The following is a 24,753-nucleotide window of genomic DNA, read 5'->3' as shown; positions in this document are numbered from 1 at the left end:
CTGCAAAACAATCGAACCTCAGGATATTACAGTAGCAGAGCGGTGTGCAATAGTTGCTGCCAAGATAATATAAAAGAAGGGGGGCATATAAAGCCCTGTGTAGATGGGCTACAGTGAGAGGATGGTCCCTTCTGATTCCCAAGAGAGTTGTTGTTGTTGGTTGTTGCTTTGTCTGGGCTGCTTTTCTCCCAAAGGGGCTCAAGGTCCCCATGGGAAGAAAACTGGCATTGTAGAAACAGTTCTAGAGCAAACCACAGTTTGAGGGTTCAGGTCTAACATGCTTGTACCACATTTAAAATTGCTGACTTTACAGAAAGTCAGGGCAACATCCAAAGTTGCTTTAAAGATTGCTGGACTGCAGGAAGAGATTTTCTCCAATAGGTGGAGTATCTGCTTCAGGTTTGTTTTATGATGGCACATTCACAGCTGAGCTGGCCTCCCAACAGATGAAGTGGGAAGAGAGCAAGAGCGATTGCGCTGTGTTTATTGTGGAAACATGCCACGTTTTAGTAGATTTACAAGCAGCTCATTGGAGCGCCTGATTGCTCTGCAGTTTTGCTTTCAGTCCGTTATTCTTGCTGATATGTTGCTGGTATATATCTCACTGAGACTGCAAAAGATTCTTTCGGAGACATGACGTGGGCCAAAGCACGGAAGATAGAAACCAGCTGTTGGGCAGCATTTCTTCCAGCGGCTTGAGGAATTCCAGCAGGCTGCAAGAGTCTGATTGGGGATTGCCATATACTGGCTGCCTTTGCAGCTATGTTGGTCAACGCTGGCTGAAGTAAGGTTTTCATGGCAGTGATTTTTGTGCTGACATTAATTTGTGATCGTTGTGGTAATTCAGGATGGGGAAATTAGCAGGATAGGATCTTGCTCCTTTCCGGATAATTCACAGTCCTATTTTCAAGAGAAGGGATCCTTATATTTAAGCTCCACACAAGTACTCCTTTCTGTGCAGTATCTTGAAATATTTTTAATACCACTCCCCCCGTCTTAAGAATCCAATTCCATGTTTAGTTTTTACTCCCACAATTGGATCTTGCATCTCTAAGCTTCCCTGCCTTGAATATGTGAATATGTCTTTGTTTCTGGTCAAGTTTAACCCCCCCCCCCCCCCCCCGGTTTTCAATGTCTTAGATATAAGACAATAGAAATTCACTGGCCCTGTTGGGGCATCATACTAAGCCATAGTTTATATCCTGCTGCAGCTGTGAGATTGGCCAGGAGTGATGCAGCATCCCAAGTGCTCTTTCTGAGCAGAGTGTGGGGAGCTGCCTGGTAAGCCTGGTCCTGATTTCTGAGGATTGGGCCCTCGCTGTTGGTTTTCCTTTTGCCGGCAGAACTTATGCTGGGCTGCCAGGTCACCTGACAAGCTGAATGGGCTTTGGATCCAGTGTAAGCCTCCCCCTCCCAGCGTTCCCACCCTCACTACTGCCCCGGAATGCCCCCTTTTCAGGGCTTGCATCAGTTTAAGATCCACTGTCCTTGGCTGAGCCAACTAAGCCTGGATGAGGGACTGAAGCCAGTGTGTCTTCAGCTGAGCCAAGGTTGGAGACTTACGCTGGTGTAGCTCAGCAGAACCAGGAACCAGCCAGCTGAGCTGAAGATCCACCACATCCTAAGCCATTCAGTGGATCTGGGATCAGGGTTGCACCCTTAGTGGTGCTGAAAATGTTGCAAAAAAATAAATGAAATGGTTGAGCGTTTTTAATAGTAGCTTTTTGTGTAATGGCAAGGAAAAACCTGACACAGAAACAGATAGATTTTGCATTATGATAAAAGAAACAAAATACATAAATTATGTGCATTGTCCACATGGCTGAAAAGCAGTCCAGGGCAGAGCAGATGCCTTGCTCATGTCATGGAAACATCATCCCTACATTGTGGTTAATGGGCAACCACAGCCAACCTCTTAGTCAGGAGTTGTGACTGGACATTTTACTGGATGTGGTTCCTTACTTCAGGTTATAGGGACAAGAATCTGCCATGCACTGAGTCAGACCATTGGTCCATCAAGCTCAGTATTGTCTCCACTGACTGGCAGTGGCTTTCTGAGATTTCAGGTCTCTCTTGAAGTTGAGACCTTGTGCAATTAAAACAGCTTCTCTAATCCCTGAGTTATGGACCTTATCTGAGCAGATACGTGAAAGACTTGTGGACAGGGCTTTTAGTTGTTTTTCTTTACACCTTCCATCTCCTGTTTTCGCAGGCCAACCAGCATAAAAGGTATAATTGTCTTCCCATCTCTATAAAATCTTTGGGCTGTATTGTTCTCCTCCCCCAGTAATTTACAAAGCAAACTATTGTTATGTTCTTGAAGGGAGCATGGAAGATATGCCACTAAAAGCAACTCAGTTCGAGAGAAACTGTTTTCAGACCTTCAAGAATGAGAAACACAAGGGGAGAGCTGCACGATGAACATGATTTCTTCCATAACATAAAGACTCCAAACTCAGCTATTTCCCTGGAGGCAGCAGCTGCCCTTTTATTCCTTGCAGAGGAGAATCTATGCAAACATAGAATCAACACAAGCATGCAACAGATCCACAATGTGAAGTCATTCCAGGGTGCCAGATGTCCCTGACTTACACATCTTGGTTTGGGGCTCCTAAGTGGGTTGTTCAGACCTAGTGGGTGGATTGCTAGGCTATGGCATTGTTATCAGTGTACCTAAGAGAAGTGGAATCTGATTCATCTTTTGTCAGGTCACGGCCAAGCTCCATGAGAGCCTGCAGTTGTGGGGGGTGGGGGGAAGGATTCTGTCTCAAGCAGACCTGGTTCCACAGACCCAGAGGTAAACCAATTGCTTGAAAACAGGCTGGTGTTCGGATGCAAGGTTATGTTTAGGTGAGGCTGTCTTTATAGCTGCTTGATGAGAAGAGTTTGCATGAGGTAATCTTAATGTGACAGGGTGGGGGTGGGGGTAGGCTAGATGGTGTCCTCAAACCCACAGAGCCTAATTTGCCTGGCTTGCTGAGAGACTAGAGAGCTAGTGGTAAGGTGCTGAAAGATGATTGCTGGAAGTCCTCGTGGCCTCATTGGCTTTCTTTGGCTTGCTTCCTATGTTTCTCTGCAACGGAGTTGTTGCTTAGAGGGCAGAGCTTTCCATCTGTGAAGCAACTCCTATGTGGTTTGGACTGATGTGAACCAAACCAGCAACTCTCATCTTTTTCAGGGGGTTTTCCTTGGGGTTACAAACGCCAGGAGTATGATTGAGCGCTGATTGAGCACACTTTGAAAACAGCTTTAACCACATGGGAGCTGCTTGCCACAAATGACTGCCCATGAAGTTTGCCTTTTAAGCAATACCAGTGTAAAATGTGTTGTGAGCCTCTTTGGCACACTCGGATCTCAATATATGTTAGTTATGAGAGTATTAAAAATGCATGTTTTTTTATTTCCAATATTTTACATTATTATTCATTTTTAATCATCACTCCTCCTTTTTTAAAATTGCAGGGAGTAAGGCATGAGGGTGGTTACAGCTGGTAAATTTTCTAAAGATTATGCTTATCCCTTTTAGGCTATGCAGACAACAGGTTGGTTTAGATGGCATGGTAGGCCAAACTTTGGTTTAGCAAAACTGTGTGAACATGTGGGCTGCTGGAGATGAGCTCACAGCCACTTGGCTCCTCCCTGGTCCTATTTACTGTCATGCTCCTTGAACTAAACCAAGGCTTGGCTTAGCATCTTGGTGGAACAGGGAATCGTGGTTAAGCTCTCACCTCTCTCACCACAAGCTGGAGCGAAGAACAAATCTTCTCACGGTCCCACTAAGTTAGATCTACTGTGTAGAGCAAACTAGTTCAGTAAGTATGCCAAGATCCCTTTCATCCTTATGAATAAGGGTCCACCACTCTTTTGCACCCTTGAGTGACTCTCCGTAAGAAACAGAAAAGTAAAATGATAGGAGGAACTGGGAGGATAAGACTTATTGCCACAACAGCTGCACAACAACCACAGAGATTTGTGTCTTCAGGTAGAGCCATTTGGAAACTTGAAGTGCACACAGGATCTAATATGGTCTTTGAGGAAGGAAATAAAGTGCTTTCCCATTTTAATAGAAAAAATATCAATACCAGTTGGAAAAGAGGGACAGTACTTAACCAGAAGTACAAATGCAGCATCATTATGTTGATGACAATGAGAAGAACCAATTTCCCCCCCTTCTGGTTGTCAGTGACATCCATCTGTTGGCTCTGCTTTTCTACAAATTGCCTGTGTTGTTTACATTGCAAATGGATTGAAGCAGGAAGTGTTGTAAAGCCATATGTGTGAAAATGCCCTGAATTGTCTTTGTGTCAGGCTGAACAAAGATTGAGGTTAATCCTTACCTATCCAGACAATAAAGCCACAGGCCTGTGTTTGATGTCCGGTTACAGTTACTACAGCTGGGGCTCTAATCCAGTGTTTTACTCCTGGGACTCATTCAGAAGAGGAACCATGAAGGTGCTTTGAGTAACAAGTAAAGTGTGCACATGTATGCACTCCTCATTGTAAGCAATTGCCTGTCAAATTGAAAACCACTAAGGCCATTAAGTGAGGGTCATTTGCTACCTGGTGAAAAGCAGAGTCAGGGAGGTTGAATGGAGAAGTGTCCCCCTCCCCCATTTCACCAAACAGGAGGAAATAAAGCAATGACGAGGCAGCAGGCCCTGCTGTATATCTCATCCATTAGAGGTGTCTGGCAAGAATCCTGTTTCACAATTAGATAAAAGCTTTTCCATTCTAAATCACTGTCCAGAAGACAGTTTGGAGCCTAAAATGCTGAATCGAATGCACAGGGGAAGCCAAGATCCCGCTCTGGATGCTGGTAATTTATATGCATTATAAGCATTTACACAGAAGAATGTAGGCTCCTACTCAATGATGTGTTGGTTTTTGTTTTTAATTTAACTGGTTTTCCCCGCAGTTACTTTGCGATTTCTTTGACTCATTTAACATGATCATATGGTGTTTCTATTGCCTATATAATCCTTGTGTGTCCTGCACTGCTTCAGGCTGCAGGGTGATGCAGGCATGACAGGGAGAAGGGTTCTAAATTAGCTTTCTCCCTTAGGCACTAATTTTTTACATGCAGGAAATGTTCTCTGTGTGACTTATTTTGTGGCATTAAGGGTTTTTAATGTAAATTGTATACGTGTTAGAACTATCTGCTATCATGTTCAACTAATCATAGTTTGTTGTTACATTCAACAAGACAAACTGAGGTAAGTTTCAACTATGGTTTATTGAAATAAGCCAGGATCAATGTGGACATAATGAGAAATTCTGATTATTGTAAAGGTGAAAGTTCCTGGTTGGCTGTGCCAGAGGAGGAGAGAGAAGGGGGTGTCATGTGCAAAGACTAGCCCAGCTCATTCCTTTTAGTGTTACATCTGAACCAAGACTCATGTCCCAGTCTTTTGATTTTCTGAACAAGGCAACTGTGTCTCCCAGTGGATATTGAGCTCTCTTCTTTAGTTAAATTTCAGTTTTGGGGGAATTTAAGAGTCTGTTGTTTCTAATCCAAGAAGCAAAGGAGAGAATAAATCAATGCATGATTTATCATTGTAGTCCATAGTTATGCTTATGGAGAGAGATGCAAGCTTTCAGTCTTATGGATCTAGCAGCTTTAGAACAGCATAGAGCGATCATGTATGAGCAAGAGCAGGAGTGGGCCTAAGGTAGATCTCATGATGATTTGCAGTAGATAGGTAAGGATTTTTGATATGCAAAATGATCGCCTCCTATCACCACCCTAAATCATATTGCTGAAATGCAGAGAGCTTGGGATACCAGGAGTGGACTGTTGCATGGAAGGGCACTCAGAATAAATTCCTGGCTTCAGAATTCTTTCATTCAGTGTATGCCTTTTGTACCAGGCTCTGGTTGGTGGATCTTTGGCTGCTAGTAAAATAAAATAAAATAAAATAAAATAAAATAAAATAAAATAAGAGCAGCTCCTACAAATCTGAAGTCTACCACCACTGGGCAAGAGTACTCTATCCCTAACCAAGACACATATGGGACATGGGGACTTTATATCTATGGAAATAACCAGGTGAAATATATTGAATATAAAGTAGCTACTTAGTGCTAAGAGAGTCACATCTCCAGGAAAGCTGCTAGCAAAACGCAGGTGGCATTTTTTGTTCAGAAAGTTAGAAAGATGTCCATTTGAAAAGGTGTTTTCTCAGATGGATATGCATAACTCTACATAAAAAGTGAAGTGCCTGATAGCCATCTCATAGGATTACTGCCAAACAGGTTATGGGAGGTCTCTGGTATAAGCTTAACACATACTGGAGCGTGCCAACATATGTCCTGACATGCTTAATACTTATGAGAACTGGTCTGGATTGCATCTTATAGCCTGATAGAACTATGAGCACAAAGCCTTTTATGTAAAAGCTGTATCAAAGCTGGTAGTGCCCGACCTCTAGGAAGTCTGTTCTGGTGTTTTCCCCACAACTGTATGTAGTTTTATAGGATCTATTTTGATGTGCATGAACTTTTAGCCATGTTGGATAAGGAGTTGTCTTTGTGTTTCCTTTTGTAACTGCAAATAGAATATGACCAGGAAGCACGTGTTAAATTAAATCAGGCAACAACTTATATAAAGAAATGATAGAGTGCCAACACTACAGCTTCTTTCTGGAGTAGTATAGCTCAGAAAAATGAGCAGCAAATGCACAAGATCAAAGGGACATCACTAATACTAACAGTATACCAAGAGAGAGACTGTATGACTGTTGAGAAGAAAAATGGAGACTGTAAACCTTGACAATTGGCTTCATTTCTCTCTCACCCACATCTTGTAGGATATAGGATAATCCCAGTACATTATGTATTGCAAAAAATCATTGTGCCATTTCAGAGGGAAATGGGCCCCTGGTGTTATAGTGCTAGGAAACCTGATAAATCAAGACTGCCTTTGAAATTATGAACAAGGGACCTTAACTAATCAAAAACCACAAAAATATTAATCATCCCAGAGCATGTGTGTGAGTGGGTTTAGGACTCAGCACTAAAAAGGCAGCTATTTTAGAACCACAATTCTATTTTTTCATCATGAAAGTGATCTAAAAATCTACAGCTAGTGCTGGTCAGGGTTTTTGACTACTGCTGGCCCAAGACATTTTACTGCCTGAAGTGGTGCCCAAGTGCGCACACCCTCCTACCAGTGAGGACAAACGGTTTAAAAAGTCTGGCTACACCATTCAAACACTGATTCCTGCTTTGATCTAGGGATGGTTGAGAATCCCCCCCCCCCAGTTCATATTTGAAGCAAAGGCTACCAAATTCATACTTTCTGAAACAACACAAGGAATGAAACAGTGCCATGCTTCCAAATTCTCACTTCTCCGAATTTTGCAATGCAGTTCTCCTGCCAAAAATGTTTACAAAAAAAATCCATATTTTGAGGTAAAGTGATCAAAGAAATACATATTAATGAAAATAACATAAAAATGCATTATTTTGAAGAAAATTGCTTGTAAAAATGTGTATATTTTGGATCTCTTTTGGTCGAATTTTACCTTAGCTCTTCCCCTGAGTTGAGTGAGTTCAGAGAGGTCGGGGGGGGGCATTGGTTAGCACCTATGCAGTCAATGTGTGTGAAGCAAGCTTAAACTTGTAGTGTAATGTCATGAATCTATGAAACCCCAGCTATGTTAAAAGCATTTAAATGATTTATGCAATGAGCATTATTTTGCAACTTGCAGACACTTCTACTATGAATATTTCAAAATAATAATGACTCACCTTTGTGTTGTTCCTCACTGTGCTTTTTAAACTTCTGTTTGTCATTATTTACATTCTATAAAATGATACCCTCAATGAAAACTTCACAATGGGAGAAAATTAAATCTGGTCTGATGCAAGATGTATCTGAAAGACTGGACTGCAGGCAGTCCAGGCTGCTTTATGGGGCAGGTCCTTTGTGAGGTAAATATTCTGTCTCTTGTGCAAAAGTTCACAAATTGAAGGGATAAACAAGGCAAAGCAGAACCAGATGGGGGATATGATTCTTAAGCAATATCTATTTTGTCCTTTAACTTTCCAGGAAAAAGCCAGCAATAAACATCAGTGTTGCATATCCCAGTCTGGATGACCTTTCCTGGGGAAGGTCATGTGGTTTTAATTGATTGTTCCTGCCCTCTGAAGCCTCCTGTTTTGTTATTCCATAGTCGCTGCTTTCCCCATGAGGCATGGGTCCTTTCCTGGTGCTGCACTGCCATATATTATATCCTAATGCACTGATGAACTCATCAAACTCAAGGTTCATCTTTCATCAGGGAAAGTTGAATAATTTCAAAGGCAAAACATTCAGGACAAAAAAGTAGCTTCACACACATATATTATCCCATTCAATGGATTTGCATGTCATCCTCCTGACTCCATCACCAATTATTCATTCATTTTGTGCCTGTTTGGACCCTTCTTTATGTCCTCTTTTGGGTCCTTGTGAATTTCTTTCCCCTTGTTCCTGGCCCTGATGATTGTCCTTTCTGTCACTCTGATTTTACCAGGCTAAGGAAGAGAGCAGTGACAGGAGCAAGGACAAACAGCATCAGCTTCCACTTACTTATCTTTCCCTTTCCCTCTAACTGATAGTATGGATTCGGTCCAGAGAAGAGGGTAAGCAAATGGGGAGTGGTAAGAGCAGGAAGGAGGAGAATACATCATGCCCAGAGATGGCACTGATAGATGAAGGATAGAATTAGGCCACATTCACACTGTACAGTGGTACCTCGGGTTAAGAACTTAATACGTTCTGGAGGTCCGTTCTTAACCTAAAATTGTTTTTAACCTGAGGTACCACTTTAGCTAATGGGGTCTCCCACTGCTGCCGCCGCACGATTTCTGTTCTCATCCTGAAGCAAAGTTCTTAACCCGAGGTACTATTTCTGGGTTAGCGGAGTCTGTAACCTGAAGCGTCTGTAACTTGAAGCGTCTGTAACCTGAGGTACCACTGTACATTTAAAGTATAGTGATACCACTTTAAACAATCACGGCTTTCCCCATAGAATTCTGGGAGCTGTAGTTTGTTAAGGGTGCTAAGAGTTGTTAGGGGACCTGTATTCTCCTCACAGAGCTACAATTTCAGAGTGACTTGACAATCTATTTGCAGGAAACTGTAAATTGTCTAAAGTAGCATCATAGTGGTTTAAATGTGTGGTGTGAATGTGGCAGTTCTCTGAAATGGGCCAACCAACAGTACTGATGGGCTGTCAGCATGGTGAAAGGAAGAAAGAAGATCTCTGGAATTGGGATGTGGCAAGTCCCTCATTGTGCAAATATACCATGGTACCTCGGAAATCGAATGGAATCCATTTGGGAAATCCGTTCGACTTCCAAAACATTCGGAAACCAAGGTGCAGCTTCCGACTGGAAACCGTGGAAGCCCCATTGGACATTCAGTTTCCAAAGAACGTTCACAAACTGGAATGCTCACTTCTGGATTTGTGGCGTTCGGGAGCCAAAATGGACAAGTACCAAGGCATTTGGGATCCAAGGTACGACTGTATTGGGATTTGCAAGCTGAGAAGCACTTATGCCATATATAATGGGTATAGGTATTAGTCCATTGAAGAATGGGAAGTCTACCTGAGTAAACATGTGTAGAACTAGACTGTAGCTTCTTCTAATACCATCACAGTATTGCTTCAAGTCTGTGCAGCCCCTTCTCCTCAACACAGGGCCCTTCTTTCTGTCTACTCTGCTTGAACAGAGAGAATTTCAGAAATTTTGGCCTTCCTCAAGCCCTGTTTTTGCTGGAGGCAAGGAATTTTGGGCTCTTGTACTTAATATACCATCACAATGAGAGGCATTCTAAGTCTATGGAAAAAGTTGACCCGGATTGTGAAGGAACAGATTCATGTTGAAGAGAGCTCCACAATGCAACGATTTAGCTTAGTAAATGAATAGGATAGTAATTACTTTTATTTCATTGGTTTATTTGTCTCGTGAAAGAGGGAAAGGGGTCAGAATGCTAGAAACATTACAAACGTCTCAATTTTAACAATTTCAGAGCTCCAGAAGGAAGGGGATAAGTAGTCAGGGGTTGTGTCCCCAAAGAGAAGCATTGGTACCACCACTGGGTATTCTGCTCACAGTATTGTTTACAGCCATACATTGTATTCTATTCTCTCTTCAGTTCCCCCCAATCACCTATGAATGGTCAGTAGCTTCAAGAGGTTGGGAACAGGTTCTTAATCATTATTTAAATCCTTTAACCAATTTCCTATTTGTATGTTTTCATGAAATGTCTTTATTGTCATTTATGACTTTGGAGAGCTGCTTCACTTAAAGTAGAGGTGGGGAACCGGTGGCCTTCCAGATGTTGAACTCCAACTTCCATAATCCTGACTGTTGGCCATTCTGGCTGGGGCTACTAGACGTTGGGAGTCCAGCAGCATCTGGGGAACACCAGGTTCTTATTCATTTCTAGTAGGGAACAGATTGTACTAATAGATGGGCAATTTATTGAAATCGCTATTGGAAAATGTGCATTTTCTCATGTTTAAGGCTAAAATCCTATGCACACCTACTTGAGAGTTAGTTCCCATTGAACTTATTAGGATTTACTTCTAAGTAAGCATGTATGTGATGGTGGGGAAATCCTGCTTTGGAAATGCAAGAGCTTCTCCAGCTATCTATGTGAATGTACAAGTTAATAAAATATTTTCTAGAAATAAAGAAACCTTGTCAGCCCCATAATCAAAAGAACCAGTCAAAGTGAGAAAACAGCATTTATTCTCCCTATGTGAAAGAAGCCACGCATTTCTACTCTTCTTTTGCACAGACAAGTGTTAGGCAGAGATAACTAGAAGAAGCTGCAGGGGTATGCAGATGGCAAACTGCTTTTTTGAAACCATAGTACTGCAAGCGTCACACAGTATCGCTTAACAAAGCAAATGCGGTAACCTTGCAAGGAGTAGCCGGCATGCTTGTGCCTCTGTGCTGGATGAAAACGATAAAGGGTTAAGCCAGTAACAGCTCTATCTGAAGCTTGATTTAAAGAAGGCAGAATTGATATGCTCTCCCCCTCCCTTGAGTGGATGGTCGGCTCTTTCTAGTGGATCACATGGGCTTGTTAGGCTCTGCTGCAGAAGCACCAGCTGCTGCTGATCAAGGGAGGGTGCATCACCGGCTGGGTGTGTGTGTCAATGCCTTGTGGTCCCAGGCTCCAGTTTAAAAGAGGGGAAGCCCACAACGTGCTTCTGAGCAAGTGGGCTCTACCTTTTTTCTCCCCTGTGCTTCAAGACCTAACCATGTCTATCTGTTGTTGCCTTTTTTTCAGGGATTATGGATCCTCAAAAAGGAAATCAGGTAAGAAACCATGCTTGTTCCATATGTAGCATCATGTCTACAAAGCTCAAAATGTTTCTTAACAATTGCTCTTTTATTGCCTGCTGTATGAAATGTTGGGGGTGTTTAATGGATTTCATTTAGCAGGAAAGGGAGTATTTAAAATATTTAGTAACTGAGTAGGCAAAATGTTGCTTGCACGTTTTTGCTGTTGTATATTTCAGCAGAAAATGTGCCTCTCCCTGCCCTCTCTAGTTGATGGGGAAATGTTTTACAAATACTAAATGCAGAAAAAGCAGGCTTTCTGTGTTGCAGTTTTGCATTGCATTGGAAGCTACCTGAAGACCATCTAGTTTCATGTTCTTCTTGCTAAGGTAGAATCACTCTAACCTGACCCTGTCTCAATCCAGGGATTGTTCGTGGTTATTTCTGGAGGAATAGTAATGGTATAACTGAACTTGCAAGCTTAGTTTGTGCATGCATTGCCCATTCCCTCGTGTGTATCACCACATTTCTCTATCCCTCCCTAGTCTAGTGCTCCTGAAGGGGTTCCTGTACCTTTAGCTGTATCTAAGGGGGGGTGTTTTAGAGTAAATGCAGCTTATTGTGCCAGTGTGGAAAAACCTGCACCTGCTAAAATGTCATCTTGCATACTACTATAAAAAGGCACAGGAACCCTGGCTGTTAGTGTTCTGGCCCACCTGCCCTCACATGGATTCAATCTTGACTCATCACCAGGTTTTCTTAATGGCTGCATTCTTACTAGCTGTTAGGGAAATTGCTGTGTGAGTGAGAAATTCATCGTGCACAGATACCCTAAGATTAGGTTCTCTATAATCTTTATTGGCCTAAATTTCTAACTAGTAAGTTCTCCTAATCAGTCAAAAGTATAAATACAAGTTATACTCTGTTGTGTGCACTATGCAGTGCAGACATGGCTCAGAAATGAAATCAGGGCCAGCTCTACCATTAGGCAGAGGAAGGCAGTCCCTTCAGGTGACAAATTCCTCCTGAACCTCTGGGCATTCCCTTCCCTTGAAGATCAGAGCTGTGTGAGCTATGTAGCTTGTCATGTACTCCCTGAACTAGCCTGTTGCCCTCAGGTGCAGTGGAAGATGTTATCTTGCTGCAGCTATTAAAGCAAAATTCCAGCTGCCAATCGAGGTGGCTTCCGTACATGGAAAGTGGAAGTGCTATCTTGTCCTTTACCTCAGGCAGCAAAATGTATTGTGCAGGGCTGAATAAAAGTGCAGCTGTGGGGGTCAGATGGGAGAATAGGTTCACAATGAAATCCTGTTAATGCCTACTCAGAAGGGAGCCTCATTAAATTAAATGAGACTTAGTCCCAAGTAGCAATATCCAGATGTTTTGGAGTGCAACTGCCCTCAGCACCAGCTGGCAACATCAATGGTCAGGGATGACTTTATATATATATATTTTCTACTTCTAGCCCTCTCTTCACTGAATGGTCTCGGGGCAGGCCATATAAAAATAGTACAATTAATTGAAAACCATAAGTTAAAGCTGCAGAACTAAACAAAATAATGAGAACAGCGAAACAGGTGTGCAGCAAGACAGCACAAGGGAAAACATTCACTGTCTTAAAATCTTGGGTAAAGAGGGGCATCTTGACCTGTTGCTGAAAACTATACAAGATGCACCTCAGAGGAGATAACATTCTACAGCATGGGGGTCACCAGGGAAAAAGCCCCCATGCGCCACCAGCCCACAAACCACACAAGGAGGTGGCACTGCCAGCAGCGCCCTCCCGTCAGTCCAGGCAGGTGGATATGGGAGGAGAAGTCTTTAAATATTTGGGGCCCAAGTCACTTAGGATTTTGAATGCCAAAATCAACAATTTAAACTGGGCTTGATAGTGAATTGGTACCAGAGCAGTTGCTTTAAGACCAGTATATTCTGAGTCCAGCCAGAAATGCCCACTTCTGCTTTATTCCTGCATTCTGCACAAGTTGCAGCTTCCAAACTGTCTTCAAGGGCAGCCCTGTGTAGAGTGCATGGCAACAGTCCAATCTGGAAGTTACCAGAGCATGGATCACTGTGGTGAAGCTACATCTGTCAAAAGGGTAGTAGCTGCTGAACAGCTAGAAACAGGCACTCCTAGTCAACAAGGCCACCTGGACCTTAAGCAACAGTGATGGATCAAGGAGTAGCCCCACGCTATGGAACAGTTTCCCCCCCAGGGGAGTTAATTCAGAGTTGTAATCCAGCAGCATTGAGAGGGCACCATGTTGGCTATCCCAGGAAGAATTTGACCACAATACAGTGGCACCTCGGGTTACATACGCTTCAGGTTACATATGCTTCAGGTTACAAACTCCGCTAACACAGAAATAGTACCTCAGGTTAAGAACTTTGCTTCAGGATGAGAACAGAAATCGTGCTCTGGCGGCGTGGCGGCAGCAGGAGGCCCCATTAGCTAAAGTGGTGCTTCAGGTTAAGAACAGTTTCAGGTTAAGAACGGACCTCCAGAACGAATTAAGTACTTAACCCGAGGTACCACTTAACCCGAGGTACCACTGTATCTGTTTAGAAGGTACTTGGGCAAAATACTAGAAAAGACCATTCTCTGTCTTAGATGCTCATGCCAGTCAGTTACTGTGCTAGATGCATTAATGGTCTGACTTTTTACAAAACACACACATGTGTGTGCATGTGTGTGTGCATGCGCGTGCACGCATATTAAGGGGGGTATAGAGGTATAGAGACCTCAATTAGAGCCTGGGCAATAGCTCTTATTTGTCTTTGGGAATGACTTACCCTAATGCTGTTGTGCTTATCTGGCACGTGACTCTTATTAATTCCATTGATGGGCTAGCTAAGCTGGAATGCTTGATTTTTGCAATTTAACTAAGTGGTAGTCTAATGGATAGTTGGCATTTTGACTATCTCCCCCGCCCCTTTCCTGGAAATCCTGAGGATTTGAAAAAAGGCTCCTAGCCTGTAGCATGAAACCCAGAGGTAAATAGCATAAGAAACCATAGCAGTTGTCATTCCATTCATCTTTTATTAACCCTGCTGGGTAGATCAGGCTGAGACTATGACTCGAATGAATGAGCTGCATTTCATGCCTGAGTGTGTAGGTTTGAATCTGTCATTCACAGTCAGACTCAATGCCATATCAGTAAACCATAACAAGGTAAGGCATAGTCTCTTCAATATTTCCCATTAAGAACTATCTCTAGATTAAGTCCAAAACATGTCCAAATTCTCTTTCTCTCTAAATGTTCTGTTTTCCCAATCCACTATTCGTTGTACTTCTGTTTCTTTCCTCATCTTGCACAAATATTTTTGCTGCTATCAGTAAACCATACATTTTTTTCCATTTCTGATCTAGCACCTTCCATATATCCCAGTTAAATTCTAAGAGGGTACAGCACCACATCTTAATATAAGTATTGAAAGCTTTCGTGGAACCAGACCTTTCCATCAAATATGCAGCGTTACATTGCCAGCATTCAGCTTTCTCCTCCAGATAAATCGTTTTAATTCTCTATGGCGTCATGTACTATCTTGCTATTACTTTAAAAGATTTCCACGTGGTGAATTATGTCTGTATTGCTCCCACATGGATTCTCGTACTACCTCCACAATATCTTCATTTAAATCTGCAACCCACTTATCACAATATTTATTCTTTGTTATTTATATCTATCAATATATTATGTATATTCTAACTTAGAAGCAGCTTCCTTGTCATTTCTCAATCTTCCTGGTTTGCTTTATTTTTTCTGAAGAAAAGACTACCTGCTCCTTTTTTACAAAATCCACCAAATTATGCTTCATCTAGTTATAACAAAATGGGATTTTGGACAGGCTCTCCCACTGTGACTGGCAAATTATTTTGGCCCCAAGTCCTTGACCATATACTCCACTTTGAGAACAACACTATATCTTCTGGCAAGCCGCCTTCTCTTCTTAGGGCTGGGAAAACCCAGAGCAGAACAAGCCAGACCTGCTTCTGTAGATCTGCTTCTTCAAAACACGCCTTCAAAAAGTTGGCATAAAGAGAAAATGGACATGAGCTGTTAATGCTTTCAGCTCATACCATTGGAATAATAGTGCCCCTTTCGTTCCTAGAACAGAGGTGGGGCATAGCATTCTGCTATTCATACTTTAAAGATGGTGATTCTGTACCCCCACCCCACAGATAAATGAGAATTAGAGTACAGTGGTACCTTGGTTCCCAAATGGCTTAGTCGTTGAGCAAATTGGCTTCTGAACACCGCAAACCCGGAAGTAAGTGTTCAAGTTTGCGAACATTTTTCGGAAGCCGAATGTCTGACGCAGCTTTCGCTTGAGTACAGGAAGCTCCTGCAGCCAATTGGAAGCCATGCCATGGTTTTCAAACGGACTCCCAGAATGGATTAAGTTCGAGAACCAAGGTACCACTGTACTGGAGTAAAACACTGATTAAACTCTGCAGTTCTAGTATTGATAATTTTCACTGAGCTTTAAAGCATTGTTTAAAAATTGACTGTGATCTGGCTGCAGATGTTTTATAAAGTAATTATTTTTAATACAAGTGCTTTATAAAACTGTAGAAAGCCGTTACTGTATTAAATGTGGCATTCCTCCCTTTCTCTCATGTGAAATTATGATGGCTATGACATAAGTGTACAGTGCTGAGTTAATGCTTCAGCTACTAACCATGCAAACTATACGCACATGTGAGCTGCATGTGTTGGATTTAATTGCACAGTTCAAGTTATTTTCAACTCTTTTATTTCACTTTTAAAGTGTCTTTATAAATCCTCTTAAAATTAATGGTTCTGTACAGACATCTCATAAATTAGGCCAATTATTTATCTCTTCCACCTCCACCCCCCAAACAAAAGCCCTCTGCAAAATACCATCTGTGCTTTAGAAACATAGTCTGCTCTGGACATAATCCCAGAGCATTTCTAGTGCTGGAGCTTTGTAGCATGGTGACTCTGTGTGACTGTGCAGTGATAGCATCCTGTCCCACAGTTAGTGGCCAAGAGTTGTTTCCTAGTAAATACAAGAACCTAGAAGTTATCTAATAATTCTTTAACCAACAAAAATGGTTACTCTTGCTGTTACCGGCTCAATACCAGTTTCTTCTTTTCTCTTGCTCTCAGGCTGACATTGGCGCAGTTGGGGACAGCTGTGTGTACTCAGAAGCTATCTCATAATTATAGATTATTGTGTGAGACCTGCTTCTAATGTTTGCTCAGTAGGGTGATTGTGTGCAAAGGACAAAGGTCCTCTACTTTGAATTACATTGTAGAAGAGAGAATTTGGCAGCTCCAATTTGTCATGCGTGGGTGGTTAAAAACGACCCACTGAAATTACCTTTCAAAGCTATAATAGTCTTGTCCTTCTCTCTTACCTGGTTTCATTTGGCTAGTTCTGGGATGCCAATGTGGTGCCTTCAGGTGTTGTGGGCTACAGCTCCCATCATCCCTGACCATCGGTTGTGCTGGCTGGGCCTGAAGGAAGTTGTCATCCAAAACATCTGGAAGGCATCATTTTGGCTACCCGCCAGCTAAATGTTCAGCTAAATGTTTCAAAAGGAAGACAAAATGAAGCTTACACACACACACACACACACACACACACACACAGAGGCAAGGTGGAACCAGGGAGATGTAATCTAGCATGTCTCTCTCCTGCCCTAAGGCAGGTATGGAGCATCTGTAACCCTCCAGATGGATTGCAGCTCCCATCCACACACCCTTAATGTTGATTTGACAAGTATTTTCTGGAGGACCCATCTCGGTGTACACTGAAGCAGGGGAGACATTCCCCAAGAGCAGAGCTGATGTAATTCCCATGGCTCCTGCCAGATCAGATTGTGTATGGACATAAATACAGCAGCTATTGTGTGCAAATACTTGCTTGTTAAATTTGAAGCATGACACACTATCTTCTATATGCAGCTTAGTGACGTCTCTGGTTTAAGTATGTCAATGCACTATGTGTTATGGGGACCATAGGACAGTAGTTTTCAACTTTCTTTAACTCATAACTTGCAGAATAAGATCCTTGTACCAGCTCAAACTATTTGTCCATCTAGCTCAGTATTCTATATTCTGACCGGCAGCAGCCCTCCATGTTCTCAGTAAAGATGTTTCTTATCTCCTGTTACTAGTTTCTATTAACTGAGGATGTCAGGGATTGAACCTGGGACCTTCTGTATGCAAACCATGTGTTATGGTCCATTCTCATTTGGGATTTCTCCTCCTCCTAAACAAAAAAGGAAAGAAAATGGTGGTTTCGCTAGTGTGACCTACCTGTTGGTCTCTTCTTGCTACATAAAAGTCGGTGCCATGGGGTGTAGCAAAATATTGGGGTTTTCTAAGAGAAAAGTAACATGTTAACATAGTACCTAATTTCTGCCAATGTGCAAGATTTTGGCTTGCAGCAAGGGATGTTACGGCACTCTTTGAAGCTATGTGTGCTCCCATATTATTCGGGATGTTCAGTGCATTAGCCCTGCCAGGCTGCCATGCACAACTCTTTGCCACTATGGAGGCATGGGCTGTGAGTATGAAAGGTAGAACATACACATGTGCATACAATGGTACACTTGCCACAGCCGTCACAGTTTCTAGTATTCAGAGTCCTACCATAGAATCTGAACTAACCCTTGAACTGGGAGAAGGCTAGGTAGGCTGGACATGGTAACTCAGAGATACTTTAATATGAGGTATTTGAGGTGGTGCAGTGCTATTAGAACTACACCTTGTGCTCAGTGGTTCAATCACTTGTAGCTGGAAGAATAATGCAGAAAATACCCTTTCCTTTGACACCTGATAGGATAAGTTCTATCTTAACTAATTTGTTTTAACTGATTTTAATACTATATTTTTGAATTGTTATCTTTCCTGAGAGTTCAAGGTGAAAAGTTGATGATGATGATGATGATGATAATGTGTTTTGCTTCTGGACAAAAACATAGAATTTGCCACCCAGCAGCATATAACATTCTTGCTGCAGTCTGGTAGTGCATCCCCCCCTGCCCCCGAAACTGAAACCACTGCGATCATCGCTATAAAGAAGTCCCATGAAAAACACCAGGACAGATTAAGAAATAAAACAAATGGATGCTTATTGTTTTCTGAATCTTGCCAAGAAATCTAGATTTCACTTTTCTTTTAAGTGACTAGACTTGCTTGCGGAACTTTTACGAGGATGGGTTTTGTGTTTTTGATATTGATTTGGCATTTGACACACCTACTGGAACTCTTTTCTTTGGAAATATTTTCCTTGCTATGTGACTCGCTCTGGTCTGGCTTGCTGTGTTTGGAATTCCTAATTTTACAGTATGCCTGGTATGACTTCTACAAGGTAACTGTCTGGCATCAGCAGGAGAATTGCCAGTATTTACACTTCCTAAATTTCCACTCGATAATCGACCCAAGCCCCTGAAGTTGCTATTTTGTGCTTTTCCCCCATAAGGAAAGTTACTTGGAACATTGTTTTCAGTGCATCCGATCTAGTTCTTGGATGCAAATGTTCAGCCTAATGCTCAAAAACTCAGGGTGCTTTCCGATGTGAGGAATATTGTTAGTTTTCCTGACTTATGATGCTTGTGTTCCTTTTTTTAATGCTCTTTTCACACTGCAGTATCTGTTGTGTTATGGAACTGTGGCTTTTGACCGATCTACCAGCATGTTGTGCTAAATTTCATTCACACCAGTGGGCGTGGTGTGACAAAAAACCAAACTTTATTGGACAATGTTGCTACTTCCTCACACTTTCCACACATGCATACTTCTATTCCCCATCATTCATCCATGAAAATGGCAGAGAAAGAACTGCATGATGGTACTTCAAACAGATTTATTTCTGGAATCTGCTGACATGAAAATAAGTGCTAAACTTACACTATATTCCGCTAGATCTCCATTAGTCCCTTTTATGTTGTGTGAAAGCTGAAATATAATGCAGAAGAAGAGGAGGAGGAGGAGTTTGGATTTGATATCCCGCTTTATCACTACCCGAAGGAGTCTCAAAGCGGCTAACATTCTCCTTTCCCTTCCTCCCCCACAACAAACACTCTGTGAGGTGAGTGGGGCTGAGAGATTTCAAAGAAGTGTGACTTCTTTGCGTGTTGAGTCACAGTAGCCCCCCAATAATTCACACTTTACACATCAATTTTTGTTTAAGGTTTTTGGCATAATTTTGGCCACAACTTTATTCAATACAAAAATGTGAGTGGTTGCTTAGGCATTGGTTATGACTATCTGTCCTTGCCCTCAGGGACAGAGCTGGCCTTCCGGACACCAGCGGAAGCCAGCGTGGGAAACAAGTATTGGGTGAGAAATAAAGCTGGGCACCAGACCATTACTTCTCACCCTCATGTTCCTGTGGGGCTTGCACGGCCCAAGTCCGACTCCGGGGACAAGGACGAAAGAATGGCAAGCCCCTGGATTTCCTTTAACGGAATTCCCATTCGCATCATTTGGAGGGGTAGGCACTTACCCCTCCAAGCACCAATTTAACCAATGCCTAACCGCCAACCTTACAAGTTGTGACGATTTGCTACGCAGTAGGCAAAAACCAAATGGCACCAGCCAATCAGCCAGATGGCAAAATTCCTACCAGGCCCTCGCACCAAGGCGAACGACCCCATGACAGGCATAGCAAGGTCAAGCAATCCTTCAATACCCCCCTTAAACAAGGGAGGGAGGGCGGGTGATCCGATGCAAAACGGCCAAGAGGCCGTGCCAACGTCTGGCCCCTGTATATATAGACTCTGACCCCTCCTCCGAATTGGCAACAATCAAAACACCCCAGCAACCCAGTTTAACCATTTAAATGGTCGGGATTCAACTAAATTTGCCTAGTCACTGGAGGGTGGCCTGTTCCCAACCGCAGCACGTGCTCTCTGCTAGGGAGAACACGCTTTGTCACACTCAGGTCACTCAGCAGCTGCATGTGGAGGAGCGGAGACGCGAACCCAGTTCACCAGATTACGAGTCTACCGCTCTTAACCACCACACCACACTGGCTCTCCAGTAAGCTCCAGTAAGCAGTGCTGTTTTTTCTAGAAAAAGAGGTGCCTCAAGTCGCCATGAACATCTCCCTTGTTCTCTTACAATGGCAACGGCACCCACCGAAGAGGTGCTGGGAACTGAGTTCTGGCTGGAAAAAAGCCCTGACAGTAAGGGAAATGTTGGGGGCGAGGGGAGAGAATAAACAGCTGTGTGGATGCAGCTCCTTTCTCCTAGTGTTGATATATTTATATTTATGGAACATCTGCATTGGGCTATTTTAACCCCCGTCCCCCGCCAGACTCACAAGAAATGCTGCAATCTCTTGTGCTTATGCAGTATAGAAAACTTGTTTGGATAATACCCTTCACCCAAACTCATGTCACTCTGAGCCCGGCCTTGGCTGGGGAGGGCGGAGTATAAATAATAATAATAATAATTATTATTTCTACATAGACCAGGAGCTTAGGACAACAGTATGGTCTGTTAAATGTTGAGGGCCATTTGGTGATGCTCATGATAAGCCATGGTTTTATCATGATATGCACAAGCTGCAGTGAGTGTTGGGCTTGTGTGCTCTCCTCATGTGGCTGTCAGGAGGGCTTTTTATTTGGTTTTTAGTAAGCAAGAGTTTCGTGTTTTGTTTAAAGTCTACCTATGCTCAGTTCTCAAAACGAGCCAGCTTCAAGATGTGAAGCTGGCTTCTTTATCCATATTGTTGTAGAACAGGGTACCCAGTGTGGTGCCTCCCTCGATGTTACGGACTCCAGCCCCCTCTCCCAGCATGGCCAATGGTCAAGGATGATGGGAGTTACAGGCCTCAACATCTAGAGGGTACTACATTGGTGTAAAGCCACAATCCTGGGTTTAGGAAGCCATGGCTTAATAATGGTTTTTGAAATCTTCCTTCTAGCCAGGGTGTTTGGGGGGGGGGGGACAGACATACAAATCTGAGGCTTGTGCTTATCACAATAAATCACAGTGCCACAAGTGATCTAAGAAATAATATTGAATAATTAAAGCTTCCTGTGAAAGGACCCACTCACAGAAGAGGCTGCCTCTTTGCATGATTCACTGCTCTGGCTTGAGTGGGGAGGTAATTCTGCCACATCTCTGGTTAAGGTGTGCTTCGATCTTTTCATCACTCCGCATCAGCAATTGAGTTAAATAATTGCATTTCCCCAATTCACAGTTCTCTATGAGCTGGTTTTGAAATGCATAAAGTTTTTAAAACATTGCCTGGCAGCAATGTGCACTCCTGAAAATGGACATCAGTTTTTGGAAAAGCATTTTTCAGAAAAGCATCAGCAGGCATTCACTTTTTCCCCCTCTCCCAGAGCAGGTCTGTTTGTTTTTATTACTATGCAGGAGGTGTGAGCCAAGTTGGAATTCTTGAATAAAAAAATCAAGCTTTTTATTGGGTGTTCACAGATGCTAGTTGCAAGTAGTGAGCTATTTATGATTTGAGATGAGGGAGATTGGACCCTTCACTGCTTCTGATGCAGCAGATTTACCTGCCCTTGGAAGAAGAGTGTCAAGCAGAGTGTGCAGAAACTGAAGGAATGGGTTCCTTCCTACACACCAAATGCAAGCTTGAAGGACTCAGGTGTGCCAATGCCAGGTTTAATTTGGAAAAAGTGTGCTTCAGCTATTGGAAGTTTGGGAAACAATGTAGTACATGATAAGGTCTCACTGCAGCTGTTTGGATTTAAGGAAGCAAATGTGTGCCTATTTAAAAATAAGTTAAGAACCTGGGTTTTCTTGCAGTAATGATCAATACTTCTCCATCAGGACTCTATAGCCCTTGCAAATGCATCTAACCAGCTAAGTGATACTGTCTGGTTGGGAGCCAGAGCTCCCTCCCCATCTTTGGCAGGAACTCAACTCTTGCCCAAATTCCTGCCATTTCCTCCTTGCTTGCATAGCTGTAAATGTTATTGATGGCAATGAAGTTATCCAGACTCTCTTTAGAAGCCAGCTGCACTGCTTTGGACCCTAAAATAGCAGTATTATAACCTCCTTCGGATCTCCATGCATGCTGTCTTAATATAGCAACCATATGGGAAGGGGGTAGGGGGTGCAATCTGTCTGGACTCCCTGAAGTCAGAAGCTTCCCCCTGGACCTAAAGTGCCCAGACAAAACAAAATAATCCTGTAGATTCCTAATGTCTCAAATGAGATCAGGATTCTTTCTTGAGGATTAAGCACAAGGTATATCATGCTGGAAATGAAATGCAACGACGATAGTTTTTGGGCTCTGTTTCCCAGGGAGAGTTAACTTGTGATGTTGTTTGAAGCCCAATTGTGTAAATGTAGACTTATGCCTTGTTTATTTGGAGCATGTGTGATACCTCTGCTCAGGTTACAGTCTAGAAAAAAATAGCTTTTGGAGCAGGAGAAGGGTAGGGCATTACTGAGCTTTTTCCCCTGCCTTGCTTCTCTCTCCCCCCTCCCTTGAGCTTTCTTGTGCCATATGATCAGTTCTGAAGCACCATTCAATCACATGAAGGCCAGATGTGAGTATTTCGAAACAGTTTGGTCTCTGCTGGCGTGGAGATGATAAATGAGGCAGTTCTGTTTACGTGGCAAATGGAAGCAGCCTCTGATTGGTCTGGGACGGAACAGGGGAGGAGCTGATAACTTACAACAGGCGAACAACAAGCGAAAGTCTCAAAGACAGATTCATTCTGTGTAGAACAATGCAAATGAGGGTTCGGTTTTAAAATGAGAAAGAGGCAAAAGGCTGCCATGGACTAGAGCTCACTTCCTTTGGAGTCACAGGTCTGTGCATTTGATAAAGTTGACTGAGCCCATGAAAGCTTAGAAAACCTTTTGCCGTTGATAAGGTGCCACAAGGCTTAAAACACTGGTGTGCCCTGGATTTGTATTTAAAAGGGTAATGTGTAATGTTTGTTGAGAGGGAGCAGCAATACGCCCCTTGGCATAGTTCCAGAAGGAAAGGGGCATCCCAAAGATTAATACAAGGTGGGTTTAACTACACAACATGTGGGATTCCCTGTTACTGGTGGAAGTGATACAGATAAAACGAGAAGGATTTCCAGGCAGCCTGGTTTTGAAGATCAATAAATGTGAAGTTGCTTTATTTTGTTAATTTATATCCTGCCCTTAATAGCAAGCACTCTTGGGATTTAAATACAATAAAATCACTCAATAAAATGATCTCAACCTGAATTGCTCCATCTCCTTCTTATAACACAGAGGTGGTCTTTAGGGGAAGAAGGATTTTCTGCTCGCACCAAAAACTGAACAATGTCTTCCAGGGGAAGAGCATTTCACAGAGAAGCCCCTTTCCTAACATAAAGCATCTCGGGCTCCCCTCACTGGTGGAGTGGCAAAAAGTCCCTACCTGGCAGATCCTGCAGCCTAGGTAGAACAATGCAAAGAGAGGCACTCCAGTGGCTTCATAATGGTGTTAAGCATAGGGGACAATATGAAACCCTGCAGAACTCCACAGCGTATTTTTCATGGGACCAAAGAGCAGCCTTGCCCCTTACTGTCTCTGAACACTGCCCTGCAGATAGACCAGGGGTCGGCAAGGTTTACCCAGCCCTCGCCTGTTCACTCCAGCGGAGATCACTCCATGGGCTAGATCGCGCATGTGCATGAGCGCGCGTGCCCACAATGGCAGGCATCTTCATCGACGCGATTTTGGGTGCCGCAGAAGTGAGTCCCTGCGCCACGCTGCATCGGTTTAGTGCAGTGCACAGGGACTCGCCGAGCGTGCGACTTGGTTGGGGGGCGGCTCGTGGGCCAATTAAATTACTCCCGTGTTGCTGACCCCTGAGATAGACACATTGCTTCTGCTCCGAACTCCCAACCCACAGAGCCAGTCCAAGAGGATACTGTGGTTAATGATATCAAAAGCTGCTGAGAGATCTAGGAGAACTAACAGGGTTGCATTCCTTCTTTGCATCTCCCAGCACAGGTCACATGGCTAAGGCTCCTTCAGTGCCAAAGCCAAACCCTAAAGCCAGATTGAAATGGAGCCAGAAAAATAACTTTTTCCAAGCATTTCTGGACACTCACCACCATTTTGAGCAACTTGCCCCAAAAGGGGGTATTTGCCTCTGGGTGGCAGTTGTATATCGCTAGTTTCATGGGTGGCTAATTGAGGGGCTGCACCCCTAACTGCTTCAGGGCAGCAGGTACTACTCCCTCACATGATAAGCATTTTCTACTACCTGGACCCACTGCCGGCCTTCCCTAGCCATTTCTTGCAAGTCTGAGTGTACATATGATAAGTCGAACACCTTGAAGTGGCTTATCCATGTAATTAAACCGCAAGCCAGGCAACTTCTACTAGAAATGCCTTGCAGAAAGTTTTTGTTAAATGTACATGCATGCACTTGTGTTGGACTGTTCAAAGCAAAAATGCACTAGAGCAGTTTTATGGATCACTTTGTATTTATTTAAACCATTTTTATCCTGCCTTTTAGTTAGAAAGGCACCCAGG

At 43.0% G+C, this 24,753-nt stretch overlaps 2 protein-coding genes across 26 annotated transcripts in view; one reads left to right on the top strand and one right to left on the bottom strand.

Moving 5' to 3' along the window:
* Positions 1 to 7,912, bottom strand: part of LOC308477527 (uncharacterized protein) — a 37,951-nt gene extending 30,039 nt beyond the window's left edge. For all 16 annotated transcript variants that reach the window (XR_013986592.1, XR_013986593.1, XR_013986594.1 and 13 more), the window contains exon 1: positions 7,750 to 7,912. Coding sequence is in view for 2 of the 16 variants with exons in the window: in XM_081006233.1 (XP_080862359.1) it covers positions 7,750 to 7,794 (45 nt within the window). In the remaining 14 variants the exon portion in view is untranslated. The remainder of the gene's footprint in view (positions 1 to 7,749) is intronic.
* Positions 1 to 24,753, top strand: part of SH3PXD2A (SH3 and PX domains 2A) — a 259,093-nt gene that overhangs the window by 145,116 nt on the left and 89,224 nt on the right. For 9 of the 10 annotated variants that reach the window (XM_081006148.1, XM_081006151.1, XM_081006150.1 and 6 more), the window contains one exon: positions 11,291 to 11,319. In XM_081006148.1, coding sequence (XP_080862274.1) covers positions 11,291 to 11,319 — 29 coding nt within the window. Of the gene's footprint in view, positions 1 to 11,150; positions 11,320 to 24,753 lie in introns of those variants that run through there. The other variant, XM_081006155.1, reaches the window with a different exon arrangement.

The sequence above is a fragment of the Podarcis pityusensis genome, assembly GCF_964106645.2.
Source record: "Podarcis pityusensis genome assembly, chromosome: 5".
Taxonomy (NCBI): domain Eukaryota; kingdom Metazoa; phylum Chordata; class Lepidosauria; order Squamata; family Lacertidae; genus Podarcis; species Podarcis pityusensis.
This window is presented reverse-complemented; position numbering and strand designations above follow the sequence as displayed.